At 39.7% G+C, this 23,637-nt stretch overlaps 3 protein-coding genes across 6 annotated transcripts in view; 2 read left to right on the top strand and 1 right to left on the bottom strand.

The window, feature by feature from the left end:
• The window catches only part of skd (mediator complex subunit skuld), a 62,926-nt gene extending 57,053 nt beyond the window's left edge, over positions 1 to 5,873 (bottom strand). For 2 of the 4 annotated variants that reach the window (XM_089590166.1, XM_089590167.1), the window contains exon 1: positions 4,207 to 5,873. In XM_089590166.1, the coding sequence (XP_089446292.1) occupies positions 4,207 to 4,275 (69 nt within the window). In that variant the 5' untranslated portion in view covers positions 4,276 to 5,873. The remainder of the gene's footprint in view (positions 1 to 4,206) is intronic. The other 2 variants (XM_089590168.1, XM_089590169.1) reach the window with 1 other exon arrangement.
• A 2,105-nt stretch (positions 5,874 to 7,978) lies between these two features.
• On the top strand, positions 7,979 to 11,836 carry mRpL50 (mitochondrial ribosomal protein L50). Its single transcript, XM_014350091.2, has 5 exons — positions 7,979 to 8,089; positions 8,264 to 8,376; positions 10,898 to 11,100; positions 11,321 to 11,440; positions 11,638 to 11,836. The coding sequence occupies exons 1-5, from the start codon at positions 8,024 to 8,026 to the stop codon at positions 11,775 to 11,777; spliced, it is 642 nt and encodes a 213-aa protein (XP_014205577.2). The 5' UTR covers positions 7,979 to 8,023; the 3' UTR covers positions 11,778 to 11,836.
• A 2,385-nt stretch (positions 11,837 to 14,221) lies between these two features.
• Positions 14,222 to 23,617, top strand: fab1 (1-phosphatidylinositol 3-phosphate 5-kinase fab1). The gene is made up of 22 exons (XM_089590175.1): positions 14,222 to 14,298; positions 14,565 to 14,706; positions 14,827 to 15,041; positions 15,115 to 15,304; positions 15,399 to 15,843; positions 15,919 to 16,133; positions 16,199 to 16,532; positions 16,621 to 16,981; positions 17,055 to 17,325; positions 17,397 to 17,669; positions 17,737 to 18,029; positions 18,096 to 18,555; positions 18,619 to 18,952; positions 19,029 to 19,264; positions 19,348 to 19,869; positions 19,940 to 20,389; positions 20,452 to 20,641; positions 20,706 to 20,964; positions 21,053 to 21,362; positions 21,439 to 21,771; positions 21,881 to 22,042; positions 22,118 to 23,617. Exons 2-22 carry the CDS (start codon positions 14,589 to 14,591, stop codon positions 22,318 to 22,320), a joined length of 6,174 nt encoding a protein of 2,057 aa, XP_089446301.1. The 5' UTR covers positions 14,222 to 14,298; positions 14,565 to 14,588; the 3' UTR covers positions 22,321 to 23,617.
• The last annotated feature ends 20 nt before the right edge of the window (positions 23,618 to 23,637 follow it).

Genomic DNA, 23,637 nt, shown 5'->3' with positions numbered 1-23,637 from the left:
GATATCTTGAATCATTTTGAAATATTACAAAGACTAAGTCTTTATATGTGACTTCAAATGTCTTTTGCAGTATTTTTTCATTCAAAATGAAAGTTCGAGTATGAGCAAAGGAAACAATTCCGTTTAAAATTCCAATTTTTTTTTCTACATGAGATTCAGGTGTTAAAAATCGATAATACAGTAATCTTGGGTTTTTTTGCCTCTATACACACTTATCTTGTACATGAATTTTTTTTTTTTTTATCTCGTAGAATCACTATGAGCCTCGAAACCCACACAATCTTGAATAAAAAAAAAATTAAAATCAAAGAAAAACTGAGCGTAAAAAAAACACCCAGCAGCGTTGTGGCACACACGACAAAAAAGAGCACGGACGACGAGAATGAACAAGATATCTCGCAAATTTCGCAAAAAAAAAAAAAAAAAAAAAATCCTTAAAACATCTTTCTCGCATCAGTCGTAGCACAGAATTTTCTCTCATTTGTATATACATCCTCTCACACGCTGCAAATTTATAAAATTCATCACTCGCATCCCGCCACACATTAATATTTCTAACGCCGAAAACGAATGGGAATAAAAAATAAAAATACAAAATAGAAGCATGGAAATATAGGGCAGATATAAGCACGATTACTTTCATAAATTCCTAGACGGCGTGTGCATACAGATCCGCAGATACAATATTATGTATACGAAACGAAGCGAGAGAAGAAAGGACGGAAAATGAGCGACCGGCCCCTCTTAGTGTGCCAACCAATGTTTGTATTCATACATTACACAAGGTTAAAGGCAGCAGCCCACGTACACCGAGAATAACGTAAAATCGTTGAACATATTTTTTTGTTATTTTCCAACATGTGCTACAATGAACTTGATGCACCTATACATTTAATTCCGGGAGAATTTTACTTTGCAACCATAGACACACTTCCGATGATATCGTTATGTTGCGATTTTTTTTTTTTTATTCTACAGACGTATTGATTAAAAAATTATCACACTGATATCATACCCTCATCGGCTGCATCAAGATAATATATACGTATATATACTACTTACGATGCTCGTTTCTTTTTTTTTTCACGCTCCATTCCCGATACGGTCAGACGTGTATTGTGTGTGCACATAAGCTGTTGCTGCAACGATTTGCAGTGTGGCGGGTAAGTATACATCTGATGTAAGGCTCTAGAATTGCGGAATTGCATAAGAGACCGTACACGTGTATATGTAACGTAGTTCTACTTGGCTATGCTTTTTTTTTTTTTTTTTTTTTTTTTTTCAACCATCAACTAAGCGGGAATCGAACTGATCGTTGCATTACAGGCGTTTGAGTTTCGAAAAACCATTTCGTCAAAATGAGCTTATCGAAAATGTTTTTTTGGTTGGTTGGGTTCAAAAGCTGTATAGTGATAGCGTATACACACCGGAACGCATCGGAATAGATAAGTGATCACTGGGAGCGCGACGTGAGTACATGTTTAAAGGAATGATCTCACGTGCAGTAAGTGTAGACACTTTGTACATTTATAAAAAAAAAGGGGGGTGAGGAGGAGATTTCCTCGATACATGTGCGTCTTTGCGGTTGTTACATATCGAGACATGCCAAAAAGATCAAGAGATGCTCTCGTATATATAAATATATATGTCTGTTAAGCTATATAGTCTTTTGTCACTTGGCGGGGTTATAAATAATTCGTGGACGAGAGCAGGTGAGCGATTATTTTTTGGCCTCACTTTTGGCACCTAATAATCCTCCGAAACATCAACATTGTACAAGCGAGCAAGGACATATTATTCCCCTGTACCCAAAGATTTTTAGTAAAACGACTGCGCATTACCATGGGAGTAGCAATCATTTCCCTCGCTCTTTTGCACCCCCATGACGTCACTTCACTGAAAAAAATCAGGCTGTACATGGAATAGGTACGCGCCGAGGGGAAAAAAAGAGACATCAATTGGACTCTCAAAAAAGAGAGAGAAAACAATGCGCGCGTGTCTGCGGCCGGCAAGAGAGAGAGAGAGAGAGAGAGGATGAAACATCGCGGTGGGATCGCATTGACCTATATATACAGCTCCGTATTATAACAACGTCTCTTGAAAAAACTGAGACACCTCAACGGTGGAGTAAAAGATTCAATTTTCTTAAGACAAGCAAGTGCATTAAATTTTTCTGAGCGAAAAATATCCCTGCAGAGGACAGATCTGGACGTTTTGTCCTATACGCTCTGAAGATGTATACACCGAAAGAAATAGTCGATTGAAGATTGTAGATCACTACCGAAGAAAAATCGGACGTTCGATACATAAAAAAACAAAAAAAAAAAAAACAAAAAAAAAACCCTAGTTGTTGCGTGCAACGTGCAGCACCAACCACGCCTGACTGAGAATCGCGATCGAGTGTAGGATTTTATTAATAAACTCTGCCCGCACTGCTATGCTTCTGCTAAACTATATAAATATATGCATCATCATCTACCGCAGAAGGAATTTTCGGAGCATTCGATCTGCCTTACGATGTGCGCTCTTCCATCATCGCCAGACGTAATTACTAATTAGACGTTTTTTATTTGGTAGGTATTTACTTTCCCTCCCTTTCTACAGTTGATTTTGTGCAAAACGTTATTTTTGGTCATACACGAGAAACGTATTTATTGAGCATTGCAATTCATTTAAAAGCAGACCAAAATTTTGCGATTCACCGCGAGTTGACACAAAAACACGAGGTTCGTTGTTGTGCAAACACGCGTGCCAACGTCGGCTGCTCGTTTTCAACAATATTACTCCGTTACAACCGTCACGGTGGCATAACGCTGGAGTTGTAGAAGTGTCGTCCATCATAGCGAAGTTAAGCAGCATTCGGGCGCTGTCAGTACTTGAATGGGTGACCCGTTTCGTTGTTGATTTCGAGGATCGATTGATGGTTTCTTTATCGCTTTGACTATGTTAACGGGAGGTAATATGCAGGAGTCAGTCCTAGTGTGTTTATACGTAGACAAAAAATTGCTCCAAAATAATAAGTACAAGTGTAACTCGCGTGGGTGGAGGTGAAAAACAATTTCGCACAAAGCTGCGCCTAAAAAGCGAGGAGAAATAAAAAAAAATGTGTACCAGCAAAATCAATCGTACGTACAAGTACGGCACTGGAAATAGAGGCCCCTCTCTCGAGGCCAACACAATACGCAAGACTATAATTTTATACACACTGAAACTGTTTCACGCTGTGCATATCCATACAAATGTGCACTGCACACAAAATAAATATAGGTACACAGTAAAAATTAAAAAAAAAAAATAATTTTACTACCAACGTGAGAAATAATGCATTATTTTCAGATATAAATATATCAGATGTCGCATTATATCCATTGTAGTGTAAAATTACAAAACAAATATTTACTGTGTAGTGCGAATCAGTGTGACGTTTGCAAGCAAATTAACCCACCTATGAAAATGTGGCAACAACATCATGCAGCCACGGAGAAGAATAAGAAAGCGAGAAGAGGAGAAGAGAGAGAGAGGGAGATAACGCGCTTCTGTGCAACTCTTTTAAACATTCGCATGTGAGAGCTCTCCCGCACACAAATGTTGGGTGCTGCTGCAGCTCTCTGCTACTTCACTTGCCCGCAACATATAGTAAATAGTAAATACAAGCGTCTATATCTGCGTTTCGTGTGTGCTTGTGTGTACATTTGTGTGTTTGCTTTTATTGCAAGATGTGTGCATTGCAAAAAACATAATGGCCGCTTGCGATTTGGTTATTGCCCCTCCCTCTCACTACGAGTTATCATCGCTATCACCCGATGTTTTGCGTTGACTCCAAAATGAAAAGTGCAGGGAAATGATCGTCAGAGGAATTTTCGTTTCAAGTTTCGAGTGATCCGAGAGAGATTATATATATATATACATATACACATGAATTATGTCGAGAGAGGGAGGGAGAAAAGACGTGGGAAGGGAGAACAAAAGAGGGGAGAAAAAGCAGATGTGTGCGTGTGTATGTATGGAGCAAAGGAAAAAAAAGGACGGAGCGAGAAACATGGCGGCTCGCTCGAGTTGTTTTCGCGCTTTTCGCGGCGCAAACCTGGCTGGTTTGTCAGCCAGTGAATTGAGAAATTAAAAAAATAATGTGTACATAGAAAAAAATGATAAAACAACAGGAGATGCAAAAGAGTACGAAGAGGAAGAGACGCTCGATCTACTCACCAGGGCAAAGAAGTTGGTGTGGCAGTCCTCCAAGCTGGCGCCGTTGGTCTGATGCGAGGGGTGCATCATGGCTTCTCCTCCATCCTCTCGTCGGCACTGCAAATTCCTCCTCTCTTATATTGTATCTCGGTCGATGTTAATGCCCGTCAGCGGTGTGCCTCTTCTCGTTTTCTTTATTTTTTTTATTTACTCAATTTTTTTTCTTTTTTTTTTTGTTTCTTTTCGTCAACAAAAAATTGTTATCTACACCCACACCGATCTTCCTCCTCATCTTCTGTCCTCTTGTTGTTTTTCTTCATATTACCTTTGGTGTACACTTTTGTGACTTTCTTAATAATTATACAAACGAAAAGACCGTAATTAAGTGGCTCACTACTTTTGTATACAGAACACGACACAGATACACTCGCACACATATGCAGCTTTAGAGGCAGGAGGAGGAGGAGGGGGGGGGCAACTTGTTTGACCCCTTTGAATTTTTTTATCTCTCTCTAGTGCACAGCCTCTTCCTTATTTATTTCACTTATTATTTTTGCTCTTTCTCTCTGCACAATGCGTCATTTTCTTGTAACATGTGTACATGATTTACATGTCTCGAGCATAACTCACAATATTGACGACGAAGAAAAAATAAACAACGAAGCAACTGAAAGATAAAATGGAGCAGTATGGATCTCGAGGACACTAGTACTGTACTGCACACATGTTCCCGGTTCGTCGTCGCGTTATCGTTGCACCACATCCATAACAGGGACCTTCTCTTCTTAATTTGGATTAAAAGGATAAACAACAAACGGATGTATAATATGTACACACAGACACCCACACACGCACGCACACATACACACACTGCACGCGCGCACGTAACGTTAACGTTATCTCCTCCCTTTTAAATCGTTAATTAAATGTCAGAATACGTAAGTATATACATATACACGGTATATACAGAGCGTTAAACAATTCGAGGACAGTCAGCAGGCAGACAGACGCGATAGAAAGAGGAGAGACGCGCTGAGCTACTGCTGCACTATACACTGCTGCTGCTGCTGCTGGCTGCGGTGTTTCTCCCCGACGAGGGGGGCTCTCCCACACCACCGCTGGCGGAAAGTAAGGTTAGGTGCTGTCCGTGTGTCGCCCGCATCCAGACGACGATGATGCTGTATACGTCGGTACACCCAAACGGAACTTCATCACGGAAAGCGATGAAGCGTGCAGAGTTACACGGTCAATGAGATAACGAGTAACGAGATAAGAGAAAGCCGGCTCTCCTGGGCGGTGTGTGAACTAATTGTTACTTTAGGGGAAGTTCAGCCGCAACGGAGACAACGTTATCCGGGTGACGCGACTCGCGCCACTACGCGGCGCATTTTTACTCCACTCGATCTCTCTATTTCGGAGCTGCTACAGTTGCGGTATATGTGTACAGTATACACAAACTCTCTACTCCCTCTCTCTCTCTCTCTCTCTACGTTCTATACATGCATAGGTATCCTAACACACTTTACGTCTGCCTATAGTGTCCTGAGCTACTTCTCACTGGTGGGACCGGGACGTCGTCGACGACGAAAATTGATCCGTTTACTTCCGCTCGACGTCGACGACAACTAATTGAACCCGATATATAGAAACAACGACTGTAAAATGGCGGATGCGCACCACCAGGAGGGATCTAGCAGCCGCCGACGTATACTTCACTTTTGCCTTTTCCTGATAATTTATCCTATGGATGGATATACATATATATAATATATACGTATACCATCAGCATATATTATGTGCATTGCATACATTTTATGTGTTAAGTTTTGCGTTCTGCTGTGTTGTTGCTGGATCTGGAATTTGCAGGATGCCGTTGTGAATTCCGCTTGCCGCTGAGGCGCTGAGGCCAGACTCGGCCAGAGCAGCGAGGCGTAAGTATATATGAGTTGAGCGTATGAGGTTGAGGTGCCTTTTTTACGTGCTGTTAAGGTGTATTTTCATGGAACTCCTATAGCAAACAGCGACGACCCGGGGTCGACTCAATAATCTGGATGATTGATAAACATTACGCATTGATTGAGGGAGTGGAGCCTAGCCACTTGACGCTGCTGTCCGAACGCCCCATAAAAACGTACCTTTATCTTACTCTGTAGCTCTTCAGCTTTTCAGCTTCAATCGCTTCAAGATCGAATTTTACTTCAAGCTGATGCCACAAATGGTTATTCAATTTTTGGGTAAAGCAGGGTAAAGGTTTTAAAAAAAGGCAGTGGCGCCAAAATTTGGATAGAAGCAAGTAGATGTTCGATGAAATAACAAAATTATACCAAATTCAAGATGAATATTAGAAAATGATGTACGAATGGTACACGTTAACGAGTATTTTTTATGATGTAATGGTGTTTAATTCATTACTGAACTCATCGTTTTTTGTGTGAGAGAACTCACTATTTCTTTGAGTTTTTGAACCAACGTTGTTGACGTGACTGCAACACAGAGATATTATAATATGGACTAAGTACAACGTCTGCAACCAGTGCAACCGATTTTGACATACTGCGCACCATCTTTTGGATACCAATGAAATTGATTTTTTTATTGCTTTATAGCTTTTTTAGCTTTACCAAAGCACATGGAGAAATCTGAGTTGAACTTTTTTTCGCCCGGACCGTCGATATTGGATACTTAGAGCACGTTTATTAACTAATTTTTATTTATTTATCGTTTTTTAGACCTTTAAAAGATTTTTTTAATTCATGCTCGAGAGCAAGAGATGAAGAGGAGCTAGGGGATGTTAACTGTATTTTGTTACAAAAAGTACGTTTGGATGCCAAAAACAACTATATCGAACGGACGGGTTTTTTTTCCCGAAATTTTATGACATCAGAGTTGTTATTCTATAAATAATACAAAAAGTATATAAAACTACACGTATACGTACACTTTTGTAAACTGACAAATAAAATATGTTCTCAGCCAATTTGATGTTTTTGTTAATGATTTTGTCAATCAAGTATGAATAAAGTATTTTCAAAGTACGGGTAGATATTAACTTTTTGATTGTAAAATTTCGTCAGTGACACATCGGCGTAAGTTTAAAACTCGCGCCAAATACCTAAATACGGATCCCGAAGATTCGTTCACCTTACAATCCAGGGACGGTCGGGGACGGTGTGAGCGAGTCGGAGACGAAAGTGAACAAGTGCTCTTCTCCGATCGTCCGCGATCGTCCCTGACCGTACGCGATGCGCAGTTGTACACGTTAGGTTAGATTAATGCTGTATGTAAACAATAGTTTGTAAATAAAGAAGTGCCAATACAAACAAGTTTGTTTACTTTTTGCAATAACCTAACCTAACGTGTACAACTGCGCATCGCGTACGGTCAGGGACGATCAGGGACGATCGGAGAAGAGCACTTGTTCACTTTCGTCTCCGACTCGCTCACACCGTCCCCGACCGTCCCTGGATTGTAAGGTGAACGAATCTAAAATTTCCGGAAATGCTTATCAACAAATATATATTAGATTCATTAGACATTGTATTCAATGAAAGCTTACATTTAAACTATTGTATCATCAGATGTTATGTATATAGAAAAAAAGGTTGTTAGCCTCTACTCCCACGCAAACATCACAAACACCGGCAACACTAGGTTCGTTCAAGCCCCCCCTTGGTTCGTTTTTTTGGTCCCAGAACCGAACCGAACCGAACCGAACCAAGGGGGGGCTTGAACAAACCTACTGTCGAAAAACATGTGACTCCAAAACATATATTATGCTTAAGCAGTAAACAAGTACAAGTCATAGCATTGTGATTGACTTCTTCTCCGAGGCAATAACATGGCCGCACTAACGAGATATGCTCAACACATCACAAGAAATATGCCACTCTTCACCGATACCACAGTCAGTTTATAATTTTTTTTTTATTCGTGTTTTTGTATCTTCGGCTTTAAATATCACACTGATGTCACCATAACCCTACTTGTATCTTGTCAACAAAGTTGAATGTGTATTTATTATAAGTAGGATATGTACGATTAACTACAGTGTTATAATTTGTTTTTCATCTGTTCTCAGAACTTGATGGTGGTTCCAGTGCGGTGCATAAACAAATTTTTTAAAAAGCCATGTCAAAAACCAAAGAAAAAACCGACGATTGATTCGATAATGTCGTCAATCGAGGCCAAAGGGTGAGTACCTACTCTTAAAAAAACATGATCAATGTAGTACTTTACTTTTTTTGTGTTGTTTTTATGTAAGTAGTATATATTCGTAAAAATCTAGTACCTTATGTACAATAATTCCTAACTTGCTTATTTACAAATACACTATACTCATAATAAATTATTTTACTTATTAAATATCTATGGTTTTTGATAAGTGAGAAATTTTTGGCAACATTTTGTTTTCGACTTGAACAGAACCACCTTATTTCTAAATAGGGATAGTTTGCAAACATGAAATTGCTTCAGCAAATTATCAAAATATTTTATTGTGATAAAATAATGCTATTCTCAATACTTAAACTTTTTAAGTATGTGCAATCCAGCAGCTCTGCAAAACACGCTTTTCTGTCAGTGCATTAATTAATTGCGTTACGCGAAAACGAGCAGTTTTGCGGGTCAATGCTTTATAAAAGCGACATTGAGATAACTGAAAAGATTGTTTTTTCGTTTCGAACTCAAAAGTTGGTCAGTGATTCAATCTCTTTTTTTTTTTGTTTTTTCTTTTCAAACAAGTGTACAGAAGCCTATAATGACTTTTCCACAATCGTTGCGAGATAGTACGAGTATATGTAAACAAAGGAATTTTTTTTTCAACAGCTGTTATTTTCTCATCATTATGCCATTACCCGACAAAACACATATTCTCAGTGACCCAAACATGGATTTATGTATACACTTATCACTTCTTACGTAATTAAGTAATGTACACAACTAAAATAATGATTTAATAATGATGATGCATTTTAATGACAATTTGTTCTTGTATGCCTTTATTTATATTTAATAGCTTATTACTTGTTACACTTCAATAATATCCAGTATACAACAAGTAACTAGAATATAATTCTTGAAAACCAGAAGGAATCGCTGATACTGGACAGCATTTTCCGGACTGTTGTTTAAATACTAAAGCACACGGGTACGAAAAAACGGCGCCAAAGTGATAATTGAAAGTAAAAATACCCGAGATTGTATAAAACTAATTTCATCGTTACCCTCTGCTTTCGTCTATGCGAACAGGTGACGAATTTTTATTTACTCAACTACGATAAAATTTTACTTAAATACTTAGTTTTAATTACCGAATAATCACTTAGAAAAGTTATCGTGAGAACAATCAATGAAATAAAAAAAAAGAGAGAAAAAGGTGAAAAATTCTAAGAATAGCCCACACCTTGAGACATTCGTCTTAACGTCAGAGAGGGCTGAAAGTGGCGAGTAAAAGTATCGGCCAAGGGTGGTGACGTTAACTGGCAAAGTGGAGAAAATAAAAGTTGGGTGTAGTTTCCTTTTCGCATAGACGAAGCAGAGCTGGTATACACCCTCGCTCGTGCCTTTTTTTTTAAACACCCGATAATTTATTGTTTTCTTACTGATACGTACATTTTTTTCTTTGCACTCCCATAATTAATCGGTTGATTCATTTTTTTGAAACCAAAGCTCATTGTAGTAAAATACTATAGCAGTAATAATAGCGTTTGTTTGGTAGTGTGCCAATCGCAATAATATTCTTATTTACTTTTTGAAAAAAAAAGCGCCTAAATCAGTTTCTTTGCTTTTGACAATCGTAATATAGACGGAGGGGAGCACCACCATCAGGCGTGTACAGAAAGACGTAGGGATATAGGCACACCGATAACCAGAGCTACCCCCGTATTATATCCTTGCGCCGTTTCTTCCCTCCGCCCGTGTTGTTCGAAACTATCCCCACCCCTTCTTAACTCCGAACGGAGGCGATATACGTATGCAAATAAGAAAAAAAAAGTTTCCGACGCGTAAACGTTGACGTAGACGAAGCAGCATAAAAATAGGTACGGCAAAATCGATGATACCAGCTTGTATGTATCGTAGTATTGTACACCGCATAATATGTACCCACGGAACTGAAAAATAGAAAAATGTCTTGCATGCACTCACTGAAATCCCTAAAATCTTATATAATGGCAGGTATCCGTAAAAATCAACAAAAGACGCGTTTTTTAAACCATATGGAACCTACTACAATTTTGAATTCGTAGACCCATGCCATGGAAAGGGAAACAACAGTCAAAAATTATTGTTTCAGAATCGCTTGATTAAATTTCTTTTTTGACTCTTGGTAATTTTTACCGTCTACATGTAAAAGTTACCGTTAAAAATTATCAAACATACATTGCCATCGATTTATAGTTCTAGAGCAGTAACTTTTGTTTTCTATCCATTCGGTGGGCAAATAAGTGGACTTAAAAGAAAGGTATTTCCGAGGTAACGGAAAAATCTCGGTTTAACTTACGGGGTAGAACTGAGCAGCAAATAAAGAGCTGTTCTTCCGACAAAGCCAGGCGGTGGGATGTATAAGCCAAACAAGGGAAAGCGCATGTACAGTAAAGAATAGACACTGAAAAGTGCAAGATGAGTAAAGGGTCGAGTTGAATTGCGGAGAAGACAAAAAAAAAAAAAAAAATCATCGAATTGACGTGAAAAAATAAACAATTCAATTTTCCAGGTTCTTGCGACCGTATAAACCGTACCAGCCACCTAAAGACGTTGCCGAGCGAGTGGATCGGATTTGCCTCTCGGAAAATGTAAACAGCGACAAAGATACTCGCATCGACGACCTACTCTTGAGATTCAAGTTGTTCACCAAGTGCATTGCTGAATTTGATTACAGCATCCCCAACTCGAGGCTCGTCGAAATTAAAACCATTGGTACGAGACTAAATTATTATTTCGCTTGAGTTTCATACTATATATATATATTTGTTGTTAAATTAGTATGTAACTCATTCCATTCTTTTGCCAATCTAAAGATAACAATATTCAAGACAGTATTGTTGTATACGAATAAAGTTCAAACATTATTTAGGATTGTTCGTTTGGATACTCATTTCATCTGTAAATGCATTAAATCCCAAATTTATCTTTTCAGGTGATTTGATACAATTTTACGAAACACCTGTAATCACTACAACGCCACTGGAAGTCTTGCAAAACATGGAACTACCGCCTAATTTATACGTGCGACAAGACTACCTACGCTTCCATCCTGGTAACGATAGCTTTCTTATTATTATTACTGTTATTATTTTTATTATTTTTTTTTTTTAACAGTATTTTTCCAATCCGTATATATCACTCGAATGATTTTTACGAGCATCCCTTCATCCCATCTTCCATTACTTCAGTCCCTATACTTTCCCAACTAATCTCTACATTTTTTATTAAATCGTGTCTCTTATTTTGTAGATACGGACAAGATGTTCGATGGCAAAACAGCTTTCCCACAAAGCGCGACTCTGGTTATGGGATTGAAGTACAAAGACAAATACGCGGGACATCGACCAGAAAAGCCTTGGCCTATTAAGCCTAAAAGTATAACCGATTAGTCACATTTACGTATTGTTATTTGTTATTATATACGAGTATGAAAATTAATAAAAGTATCGTGAACTTAAACGAAGTTGTTTTAATTACCACAATGAATCAAATGTACATCAAACGTCACGTTAGATGGGTTTTAGAAAGTAATTCCATAGAAATTTTATTCTTAAGGCGAGCTAAAAAATCGGAGTCTTTACCTTGCATTACAGAAAGTTGGTCGACAGAGCAGGATAATTGTGGATCTTCCACAGGTGGTAAAGATGTGTACTTATACTTATAGAAGATGATCTTCAGTTTGAGGTCTATATAAGCACTCCAACAGATTTACAATACAACAATCTATGTTGTAATACATGTTTATAAAGTCCAAGTAATGGGCTTTGAAAAAAAATAAATAAATAAAAAAACGTAAAATCAAAAGTTTTGTAGATTTGCTCAGGTAAATGATTTCAAGCATTCATAAAAATTAACATTATTGAAATAAACGCGAATTAATGATAGCAAATAAAAAATATGTTGATCCTGCCCTACTTTCAAAGTGTTTGGAAGAAGATACTACAAAATAACTTGCAGATTAGGATAAAATTAATCATATAAAGAAGAGAGGAAGGAACTAAGTAGCTGGAAAATGTACGAAACTATTTAAAAATACCAATTCAATTCCGTGTCAAATGTGCTTTATAGATTTATTTATTTTTTAATTATTTTTATACTGTAGATGTGTAAAAAGAGGGAGAAAAAGGTGTTTCGTCCCGAGAGCACGCCAGGACTCATCAGTAAGGCTGATGACGTCCTCCCTGTCTTAGACACAGAAGAGGTGTGGGTTTAGACTGACTACTGGATCGTGCTTAATGTATAGTAATCGTGCAGGTATTTCGCGATTATCGTTAAGAGGTTCTATCAACTGCTTTACAGTCGATGCAGAAATGGTCATGAATGTCGAGATACATACAATGATAGGGGTAATAGGTACCGCTGCTTTGTATGAACAGTTTAGAGGGAGATGAACCAATAGTTTTGAATATTAACGCTATAAGCAAGTGGTTATCTATAACGATTCTCCTAGGATATGCTACAAAACAATTATTGATCAACACCGGAGTAAAAAAAACATCAATGCTGGATGCCGGAATTGTAGCTAACGTTAGGAGGTTGCCTTAATGTTCTGCAGAAGATGTTTGATACATTGTGCCCATCATTTCATGAGGGCTCAAGATTACCTGAGGAATGGACTGAACATACCCAACGGACAAAAATTGTGGCTATAATTATTATGTTGTTTCTTACGAAAAGACTGAATGAGATTTCCGTATAACACCATGGTTCCACAGTAGATGGAGAGCACTTTCTGCCAGCATGAGGGATAATAATATCCACTGCTAGTATGAATCCTTACAACTATCAGAATTGCAACCTAACAAACACATTCCACGCATCCCCCCCTTTCTATTATCCGCAACACGTGGTGGGCGGAGTTTGGACACATACCTAGGTATGATCGATGAGCATGTGGTGCTGAACACAATCCGGAAGTGTTTGCTATGCCAGAGGTGAGTGGGCCAGAATCTTCAATTCTCTGGCATGGAGGATGAATGCCATGAGGGAAATGCCAGATCCTACTCTGTAAGGACCTTGTTAACAAGAAGTGATAAGTGAACATAAATCCGTTTTATATATACTTCGTCAATAGTCTAGAGATCCAGGAGCATCTACGTTCTATCACAGCGCTAATCGAGCCGTGATCAGAAATCTAGGAATCGTATGACCATCTAATAAGATGATGAGAATGATGGGAAGTTTCCGTCCCGAGAGCACGCCAGGTAAGGACTCATCTTGAAAGGCAAACGACGTGCTCCCTGCCTTAGACACAGGAGACGAGTGGGTTTTGTTTCGATCGCGCTTATATAGTAATCGTGCAGGTATTTCGCCGCTTGACGGGAGAGAGTTATTAGGGGCTTGGCCACCTCGCGAGTAGAGCCTGAAGCGCGAGAGATGTGAGACGCCACACAGATAGACAAAATTTAAAAGTCTTCGAAAATGGTTGTGCCATAGAGATATTAGAATAATATCTCTATGGGTTGTGCATAAAATGTCTAAAAAAACGTATCGCAATAATTTTTATTCCTAATTCTTTTATTCAATATGCAAAAGTGAAAATAATTTGAATTACTTATTTGATACTCCAAGATTTGTAATTTCAGTCGGGAAGTAAAAAAATGTTTTGCCTACCAAGCTAAGTATAGTTACTTAAGTATAACATAGTAAAAAAGAATTATTTGATGAAAAATAAAGAGAAGTTAACGGTGTGTCATCAATTTTCGTATGAGGGCAAAAAAATCAGCGTAACAATATATTTTGACACATATACAAGTGTCGGAAACTGTTTGTAAGTCTGCCCTCTTTTGTATATATATATATGTTCTCTGCTCTCTGCTCTGATGCGCTTTGATGTGTCAAAGTCTGAAAGTTGTCTGCTGTGGTTTCTGCTCCAACCAACAACAATAACAATTATCATCTGATGGGCGTGTATGTATACATATATACGCGATTGGTTTGGGATCAGCTCAGAATTAATATAAGAAATGCATCGACAATAATTGCATACATGCACATATGTATAAAATATGTAGCGTTTTGTTGTTCTATATAATTGATATTCGGGCATCTGCTCTTTTGATATTGACATTTTGTATACATGTTTTTGTAACGAAAATCATGCAAACAGTTGTACAGTGCACAAGATAAATCAGACAAGTATACGTACTCACTAATTCACTAGCTGCATTGTAAAGTGTCTACAGATCCAAGGTCAGTAGATGATGAACAAGAATATGAACTCACCAACGAAACTTACGGAGTTCGCTCCATTGAGTCCCGAAGAGGGTCCGCCCGTTGTTGCCTCGATATTTTCCAAGATCTTCAGCTTCGCCAAGAGTGAGGATCTCTTTTTTTTCTCTTTTACTTTAAGCGTCTGCATATCAGTTTCTCGGTAGTCTAATAAAATGCATTTCATAACAAACTATCAAACATATGTGTGAAATTTTTTTCCATAAGGTTCACCTCCGAGCAACAGTCAGCCAACTTCCCCGAGCAAAGAGGAACCAAGTCCAGTACCAAGTGCTGACACTTGGAAGCAGCCCGAGAGCAATAAAAAATCTCCTATGGATGATAATACCAGTATGATGAGTTATTCTCTCGATGCAAGTGAAGGCCGTAGTCTGCCCAATGTATTAAAGCGTATTAGTAATATTGTAGCTTCAAAAAGTAATGTGAGTATGTATGGTACAGCTCAAAATCATTGAGTGGTATCAAATTAACCGGAATACAATATCTATCTTGTAGAACCTTCAATCTTACAAAGATTCGCAATTGAGGAGTTACTGGATGCCTGACAGTGTAAGCAAGCAGTGCTACGAGTGCGGAGAAAGATTCACGACGTTCAGGAGACGTCACCACTGTAGAGTGTGTGGCCAAATTTTTTGTTCAAAATGTTGTTCCGATGAGATTCCAGGAAAGATTATGGGCTGCACAGGTACATTTGTTCATTCAGTTGTTAAATATTAATTTGAAAATTGAATTTCTCCCGACAATGTTTTAATACAACAGCGTTACCTACTGATTATTAGGTGACTTGAGAGTTTGCACTTACTGCTGCAAAGTCGTTCTATCTTATCTACAATCATCGGACATGAGAAGTGACCTCTCTGCAGACTTGAAAGCTCTGCAAGAAGACCTCGAAGAAAAATACGGCAGCAATTCACCACCGATATCGAGAAAAAACACCAACGAAATAGCTGAGAGCGAAAACAGTGTGCACCGCAAACCAAGTGTCGGTTACATGGAAGAAAAGTACGCGTTCAGACGACCGACGCAGAATTACCTGACAGCTCAAGAGCGCACTTTAGCGTTGCAAAACTCGGCCTCCCTGAGGATGATTTACGAGGAATTGTTCAGATCGAATCAGGCGATCATCTTGCAGACCCATAGAATAAGGTTGAATCGGTATTACAATTGTTTTTTGGGTAACGAGCTTGTCAATTGGATGATTACTCATAACAAGGCTGCTACAAGGTAACGAATATTGTTAAAATTTAATTCGAAAGACGCGTGAATCGCTGCAACATCTATATTTTTTTTTTTCTCTAGAGTTCAAGCAACTGCCATCGGACAAGCTTTGTTTCAAGCCAGCTTCATCGAGCCAGTGTTGCTAGACAATTCTTTCAGTGATTCATCCGCGCTGTTCAAACCAGCAAAACTGTCTAGAGTACAGAACAAAGATTTCCTAGTTGAAAATCAAGCTTCTTGCGACGCTCAAGAGCCCGCATGGGTTAAAACCATTCCTCAGCATGACTCGACCACAGGTAAGCTAAGACAACGCTTGAATCGTCTTATTGAATGCAAATCACAAATAATGTTTGCCCATTAGATTCTGAAAGTGAGAGCAAACAATCGCCCCAATCATCCGGCCGAGTACCATCCTCCAGTTCGAGTTACTATCTAGATTTGAACTTGGAGGCTTCCACTGTCACTTTGAAAAAACCCACATCCGAGGATTTAACATCTTCCGTTGGTGAGGTTTGTAATACGACGGTCGAGCACAAAGAAGTGAATTTTCAATCCCAGGAAAATAATTGCAACGTACCGGATGATCTCCTCAACGACAAGCTATTGGTTCAGGATGTTAAGGAGAAGGAAGGATGGCACCGAGTCTCAAATTTGAAAAACGCTTTTGGGGAGTCAACTGTTTACGACACGTTAACGTAATTATACAAATTTATCCTTTGACGGTAAGACGAAACACATTATATTCGAAAAAATGGATTCTCTACGTTTATTTTAATATCACAGATCTGCTTACAAGCAGCACAAAGACTCGCTTCTCAAGCAACTACTCAATAAAGAAGGCTTATCTCAAAATTGGTCGAAAGTCGTACTCCAAGTGGCTCATCAAATAGTGGACCACGTAAGGCCTGATCTTCATCACGATACCGACGACATGGACATCAGGCAGTACGTTCAGATCAAAAAGTCACCTGGTGGCAGTAAAAACGACTGCGAAATTGTATCTGGTGTTGTGTGCAGCAAAAACGTAGCTCACAAAGGAATGAACGCGATGATAGCGAATCCAAAAATTTTGTTGCTCCGGTGTGGCCTGATGTACCAGAGGGTCGAGAGAAAGTTACTTAGTTTGGAGCCTGTGATGCTACAGGTAATAATATCCAAGTATCATTTTTTTTGTTTGTACAACCTACACATCACAGATCAACTGATATCGTTCACAGGAAAGTGAGTATTTAGGCCACGCAGTAGCGAGAATCAACGCACTGGGTCCCGACATAGTTCTGGTGCATCGATCAGTCTCCAGATTAGCCCAAGACAAACTCAGAGAGTGTGGCATTACCTTGGTGCTGAACGTCAAGCTGAGCATCCTCGAGAGACTGGCAAGATGTACCGGCGCGAGCATTGTCGACACTATCGATGCTCACATAAACGCCAGGTATCGACTCGGAGTGTGCAAAAAGTTTTACCTAAGGAATTTCCCCAGCGAAAAAAGTAAGTTTTCGTTGATCTCGCTCGTCGTGCTCGTAAATTGTTTTCATAAATATTTATTTTTCCCGTTTCAGCTGGGATAAAAACGCTAATGTACTTCGAAGGCTGTGCGAATCCACATCTCGGCGCTACCATCTTGCTACGCGGTGCTTCTCAAAACGAGCTCCGTAAAGTCAAGAATGTGGCGTCGGTGATGATTTTCGCGGCGTACTCCTGTCGCCTGGAGAAATCGTTCCTGATGGACGAGTTTGCAAAGCCACCCTCGTCAATGGATAACTCTTTTCAAGAGGAGACTTCGCGCAATGGATCGCCCAGTAAAACCAAAGAATTAACCATCAATGGCCAAAGTACTTGAATATTTCCTTTTCCCGCAAATTTTCAATTCACGAATGATTTAACAAATTTACTGTTTAGGAATCGAAGAGGAGAAGGAGAGTATTTCTGACCAGTTGAAGAAACAGTCGGATGATGACGAAGTCATTAGCTCGAACGACAGTCGAATTTTTGAAAGCCAAGAGCCTAAGCTTAATTACAGTACACCAAGAGGTAGCATCGATAAGGAAAAAAGCACCGAAATTCCAGGCGAAGATGACGATTTCGATCAGGTCTCTACCTTGCTTATGAACACCGCGAGTTCTTACGACACTTTGAAACTATTTAAAAGCAAGTCCAAGTCTTCTCTGGAGGAATCGAAAGGCGTTGATAAAGTAAGCTCGTGTCGTTGATCAAGTCTTGAAAGAAAAATTGAAAAAAAAAAAAAAAAAAATTCACAGGTAACTCTTTCTACGAACGCTGAAGCAAGCGAAGTCGCTGAAGAGCACGACACCTCATTCGACCTGTTCAGAAACTCGACGTCAGATCCAAGTAGCGAAGATCGCGCCGAGAAATTAAAGTCTACCAGCAGTTTCAGCAAAGAAATACCGGAGCAAGAAAAACGCTCTGTTCACGGCGAATCGGTGAGCGACAAGAGCGACCCGTTACACCAGTACCTAAACGAGGACGAGGACGAAGTGTTCGACGAACTAAGTCCGAGCGGGCAATGTCTGAGTGTTGCCGATCTTCCCTTATTGAACAAATTCAAAAAAGCCCTTGAAGGCACGATACTGAGCGTCTCGCCGTACTTGAAATTCTCGATTCCCTACCTGGAAACTGAACCCGGCAGAAACTGCGTACTGAGAAGCTTCTTTCCCAAAGAGCTGTATTACTCCGCATTGATGTCCACCACGTTGGAAGGTACGGACAAGTGTGTCGCTTTCACTCTCTTGATTTCTAAGAATCTCTTTTTTTTCCCATTAGGAACGAAATCGAGCAACAGCAATGCCACGGGAGAATTGTCGCAGTACGAAAACTCGCAGAAAAAGATCAAATTCAAACCAGCTCACGAATTCATCGAGGCGAAATTGACGAGCAGTGCGGATAGTCGCGAAGTACAATCGTTGGTTGCTCTCTATCGCGCTGACGGTTGTCGCCTCGATCATGAGATCAAAGCACCAGCGTCGAGCGATAAACGCCAGTTCTCTGACCAAAGTGAATCAGTGGAGCAGCCCCAGCAGTGGCCTGATTGCCTCGATCCGGCCAACCACCAGAGATTGTCGGTGCTGTTTTGCAGTTTTTTGTGCAGCACCACAACGTAATGTCTCATAGTTTTTAAAATATTTGGCTCGAACCGTGGGTACAACAGTTTAATATATTTATCATCCAAACAGTAACAGCGCACCAGCCTTCTGCGTGAACCCATGGGTAGTGAACATGGACTTGTACGGTCGCAACGATATAGCACTCGGTCGTTTCCTGGAGCGCTACTGTCTGACCACGGAGTACAAGTGCCCGGCTCAAGATTGCAAGGCCCTGGTTGACCAGCACGTACGTCGCTTCGTTCACGACGGTGGTTGCGTACACATCAGCCTCTGCCAAATGAGCGACAACCCGTTCGCCAACCCCGGTTTGTACTTAATCAAAGTTTAATCCAGATTTCCGGAAAAACCGGAGTAAGTAGTACCATTTTTTTTATTACCTTATCAACAGGTCAGGAAAACTCAAAGCAGATATTCATGTGGAGCAAGTGCAGAAAGTGCAAAAGCGTCTCGCCCGTCGTTCCGATCTCCGACGATACCTGGTCCTTGTCCTTTGCCAAGTATCTCGAGCTTCGTTTTCACGGTGGGGTGTACACCCGTCGCGGCACCGACACCTGCCAGCATTCCCTTCACTACGATCAGCACCAGTACTTTTGCAAACGCAACATGCTCGCTGTCATGAGCTACAGCAGGATATCGCAGTGGGAGATATCACTGCCTCCGCCGCTCATTGAGATCATCTACGACTCGAGGTTTTACGCCAATGTCGTGGACGACATCAAGGGTCTGGCTCTGAAAGGAGACGAGGTGTTTTCGAGTGTCAAGGAGAAGCTCAGCTGCCTGCAAGTGGACGAGGGCTTGACGAGCGCCATGAAGGTTCAGCTTGTCAAGGACCAGCAGTACTTCAAGACCAAAATGGAGGAACTGCAGCTCAAGTTGACCTCGCCTACTTTGGAGAATAAGAGAGCGCAGGGTACAAAACGCTTTTTCCGTTTTATTATTACCATGGAGCAGAATCGAAACGAGAATCTATCGTCTTTCAGGGAAACACTCGGAGAAACACGTGCAAACTTTGATGTACCGGATCGAGGATAACATCGTTATTATACAGCGTTTGATATCCGAGACTGTGTTCAATTGGAATGCAAAACTGGCCGAGGCGATGGCCAAGAAGAAGGATGAAAAGCAGAGCCGCAACAAATCGATCGACCGATCTATTCTCACAACAGTAGCGACAACAACGACGAGCTCCGTGACAACAACTGCGACAACAATAGTCGGTATTCCCCTAGAGGCCGACGATTACATCACCGAAGACACAGCCTCGGAGTCACAGCTCGAGGACCTGAGCCCGGTATCAGCAGATTACAATGCCGTTGAAGCGATTGCGGCTCTGCAGGCTGCCGAGAGCCAGGCAGAATTTGTCGAAAACTCAGACACGGAACAACCAGAGCCTTTGCAAGCCAATCTCGAGGATACAGCGATCGTTCAAGGTATATGTTTTACTTGTACTAGGATAAACGTTTGGGCTATAAAGCTCTTTGTTTGTTTCAAGGTTCACCAAAGGCTCATCAAAGAACGTTCTCCGACGCTACAATTTCATCGACGGCATTAACAACGGAGGATGCACCTGACAAGAAAAAAAAGAAGAAAACGATTCTGTCGCAGTTGCTGACCTCCACTGTCTCCAACAACGTCATTGAAGATCCATTCGATTCCTCGGAACATCACTTGTTGCCACTTGGGTAAGCAAAAGCCATAACTTTTATTTATTTCAATTTTCAATGATTTCTCATTGTGGGTTTGCAGGTCGGTAGTACCCATAGTCGTTTATGAAAGGGAGCCATCGTCGATAATAGCTTACGCCCTCGATTCGCACGATTACAAGCATGCACTACAAGAGCAGTTGCGTACGATGAAGGGCCCAGAGATGAATCCAAGTCCACTCAACAGACGCAAGTTGCTGGATACGAAGGAGAACAACACCGAGGCTAATCAACCTGTTGAACTCAAGAGGCCGTCGGTGTTGTCGTTCTTGCGCGGCAACAGTCCGAATCCAAACACCCTGGTTGGTTGCGTGGTTTGAAAAAAAAAAAACTAGACGCAAACTTTTTTCTTCTCACTTTTAATGTTTTTTTTTTTTTTTTTTTATTTAGTCCAGCCCGGTGGAGCCTGAAAAACCTATTCCTCCAGCGGAAGGATCCATTACCGTAGCATCTGGTAGTTTGGAGACGGAAGACGAAAAGAAAGCCTCGAAGCAGCAGCAGCAGCAAAATTACATCGAAGTGCAGTTCACGGACTCGACCAGCAATTTTTACTGCAGGATATACTTCGCGGCGCAGTTTGCTGCCCTGAGAGAATGCGTTTTACCTTGCGGCGAGGATGGCTACACCAGAAGTCTCAGCCGGAGTATATTGTGGGCGGCTCGTGGTGGCAAGAGCGGTAGTGCGTTTAGTAAAACGCAAGGTATTTACGACTGGATTTCGGGATATTTTGAAATAAAAACAATACGAATAAAACTTATTTAATTATCGTTTCTCAGACGACAGATTTGTCCTGAAAGAGATGACGCGCGTCGATCTGCAAATTTTCCTCGATTTCGCGCCCAACTATTTCGCTTACATGGAGAAGTGTCAGCAAACCAAGCAGCCAACACTTTTGGGAAAAATAGTCGGGATTTATCGGGTGTCGTTTAAAAATAACGCGACTGGCAACGCACTGCGGACGAGCGTGCTCGTGATGGAAAATTTGTTCTACAACCGAACCATCACCGGTAAATTCGATCTGAAAGGCTCGGTTAGAAACAGACACGTCAACCCGGAAGAAATCGATCACGAGGGCGAGCTTGTTTTGCTGGACGAAAATTTACTGAATAGTAAGTAGACGTGGAGGAAAACTAAACTCTGTCGTTATGTTGACTGTTTAATAAGAAATAATGATTCCACTAGTTTTTTGCTGGGAGTAAGTGCTTTGTTTCTTTTCAGTGAGTTGTGACTCTCCGTTGTACGTGAGGCCACACGCCAAAGCCGTTCTGACGAAGGCTATTGAAGAAGACACTAAATTTTTGGCTGACAACTGTGTAATGGACTATTCACTGCTCGTAGGCCTTGAGCCGAATTCGGACGAACTTGTATTAGGCATAATTGGTAAACAAATGTTACTCTTGTTATTTCTTTTTTTTTATTACTTGAAGATTTATTCCGTGAAAAACTTTGCTACAGATTATCTGCGAACCTTCACGTGGGACAAGAGACTTGAAACGTTTGTGAAAAAATCCGGAATTCTCGGTGGTCAGGGAAAATTACCAACCATCGTATCGCCTGTAGAGTATCGCGTTCGTTTCATTGCAGCGATGCACAAGTACTTCCTACCGGTACCGGACAGATGGACGGGTCTCAATCGTGGCGTCATCGCAACTTCGTAGGACGGATCAAAGTCAGTACTATCCATTCGTGACAAATTTTGAAAACGAGCCAGACAATTATTTTGAAAATTTGTTCTGTTAGTGAAATTTTTGTTGTTGGTTCAATTGACTTGTATGGCTAGTATTGACTTGAACACTCAAAAGCTTCCTATTTTAAGCTGCAGGTCTGTGATTATTAAATTATTTTTTTGTTATCGTTGTGTCTGTTACCATTTTTGTTAATAAAATAAACAAGATGATCTTCGTAGACGAATAATATGAAAAGATAACTATAAAGCAATTTTTATGATCAAATAAGTTAGTCAATTTTTAATATCATATTTTATAAACCGTATTACTAACTTACAATTTTTTACTTGTTTAACTATCATATTGTGTCGCATTGGCATATGGATTTATGATAATAAAAGTAAAAACCAACACTTGAACCGGAGGCCGTTGAAATACAAACTTCCTCCACTACTATATTTTTAGATCATAAATAATGAAAAATTCAAAGTATAGTGCGAAAATTGTATTTATACAATTTAATAAATGTGGCGTTTCCTTAAAATAATAAAACTTGGGGATGATAAACTTTTGTGCCCAAAAATAAATGTTATTATATAATATCGATATATTACCGATTATTGGAACAACGGTTGGGGTGGGAGTAAGGCAAAACATAAGTTAGACTCGTGTTGAGGCTTAGAAAAACCGCCACCTTATGTAAATTTACATGAGTTATTAGTGCTGTTGGCATAATTCGGATCCCAACATGGACAGTGAAAGTAATGAAAATAATAAAGTGGAAATCCACTTTTGAAGTAATTCAAATTAAACAAAATCTGCTGTCAAAACCATTGTGTCTTGTAGTTAAAAAGTATTAGGATCTAAAAAAATGAAGCATTGTAGTCTTAAAGACTCAACTTTAATAAGTTAAATATACGTTACAACATACGTTTATTTTTGCACTTAAAATGTACAGAAAAAGTACATAGGTTTAAGTGCCTTTTTTAGTATACTGTTCCTTCTGAATACTCCATATAAATTTAATTCTGACTTTGTATTTAGTTTAGTCTAAATGACGCAAATAACAGAAATATTTTCAGCAGAGCAAAAGTATCGATTGTTTACTCCATGAAAAATGTATTTACGAACTTTTTGCATGGGGATGGTAAAAATTTTTTTACCAACCTATATTTTAAGATATCTTTGTAAAATATAATTTTTCAATACATTTGAATTTAAACGATGGTAATGTATCATAATACAATTATAATATAATTCTATAAAACAATAAATAAAGTATTACAACAAGGTAATTGCAAATTTTTT

This window comes from Copidosoma floridanum, unplaced genomic scaffold (genome assembly GCF_036245765.1).
Source record: "Copidosoma floridanum isolate Cflo_tuat_1 unplaced genomic scaffold, Cflo_Japanese_pri ptg000012l, whole genome shotgun sequence".
In the NCBI taxonomy this organism is placed as follows: Eukaryota; Metazoa; Arthropoda; class Insecta; order Hymenoptera; family Encyrtidae; genus Copidosoma; species Copidosoma floridanum.
This window is presented reverse-complemented; position numbering and strand designations above follow the sequence as displayed.

Coding starts and splice junctions, on each gene's coding strand:
- fab1 (XM_089590175.1), top strand. CDS start 14,589: ATGATGAACAAGAATATGAACTCACCAACGAAACTTACGGAGTTCGCT. Junction 15,844..15,918: donor CATAACAAGGCTGCTACAAG/GTAACGAATATT, acceptor TTTTTTCTCTAG/AGTTCAAGCAACTGCCATCG. Junction 19,265..19,347: donor CAACCCGTTCGCCAACCCCG/GTTTGTACTTAA, acceptor CCTTATCAACAG/GTCAGGAAAACTCAAAGCAG.
- mRpL50 (XM_014350091.2), top strand. CDS start 8,024: ATGGCCGCACTAACGAGATATGCTCAACACATCACAAGAAATATGCCA. Junction 8,090..8,263: donor CACTCTTCACCGATACCACA/GTCAGTTTATAA, acceptor ATCTGTTCTCAG/AACTTGATGGTGGTTCCAGT. Junction 8,377..10,897: donor TCGTCAATCGAGGCCAAAGG/GTGAGTACCTAC, acceptor TCAATTTTCCAG/GTTCTTGCGACCGTATAAAC.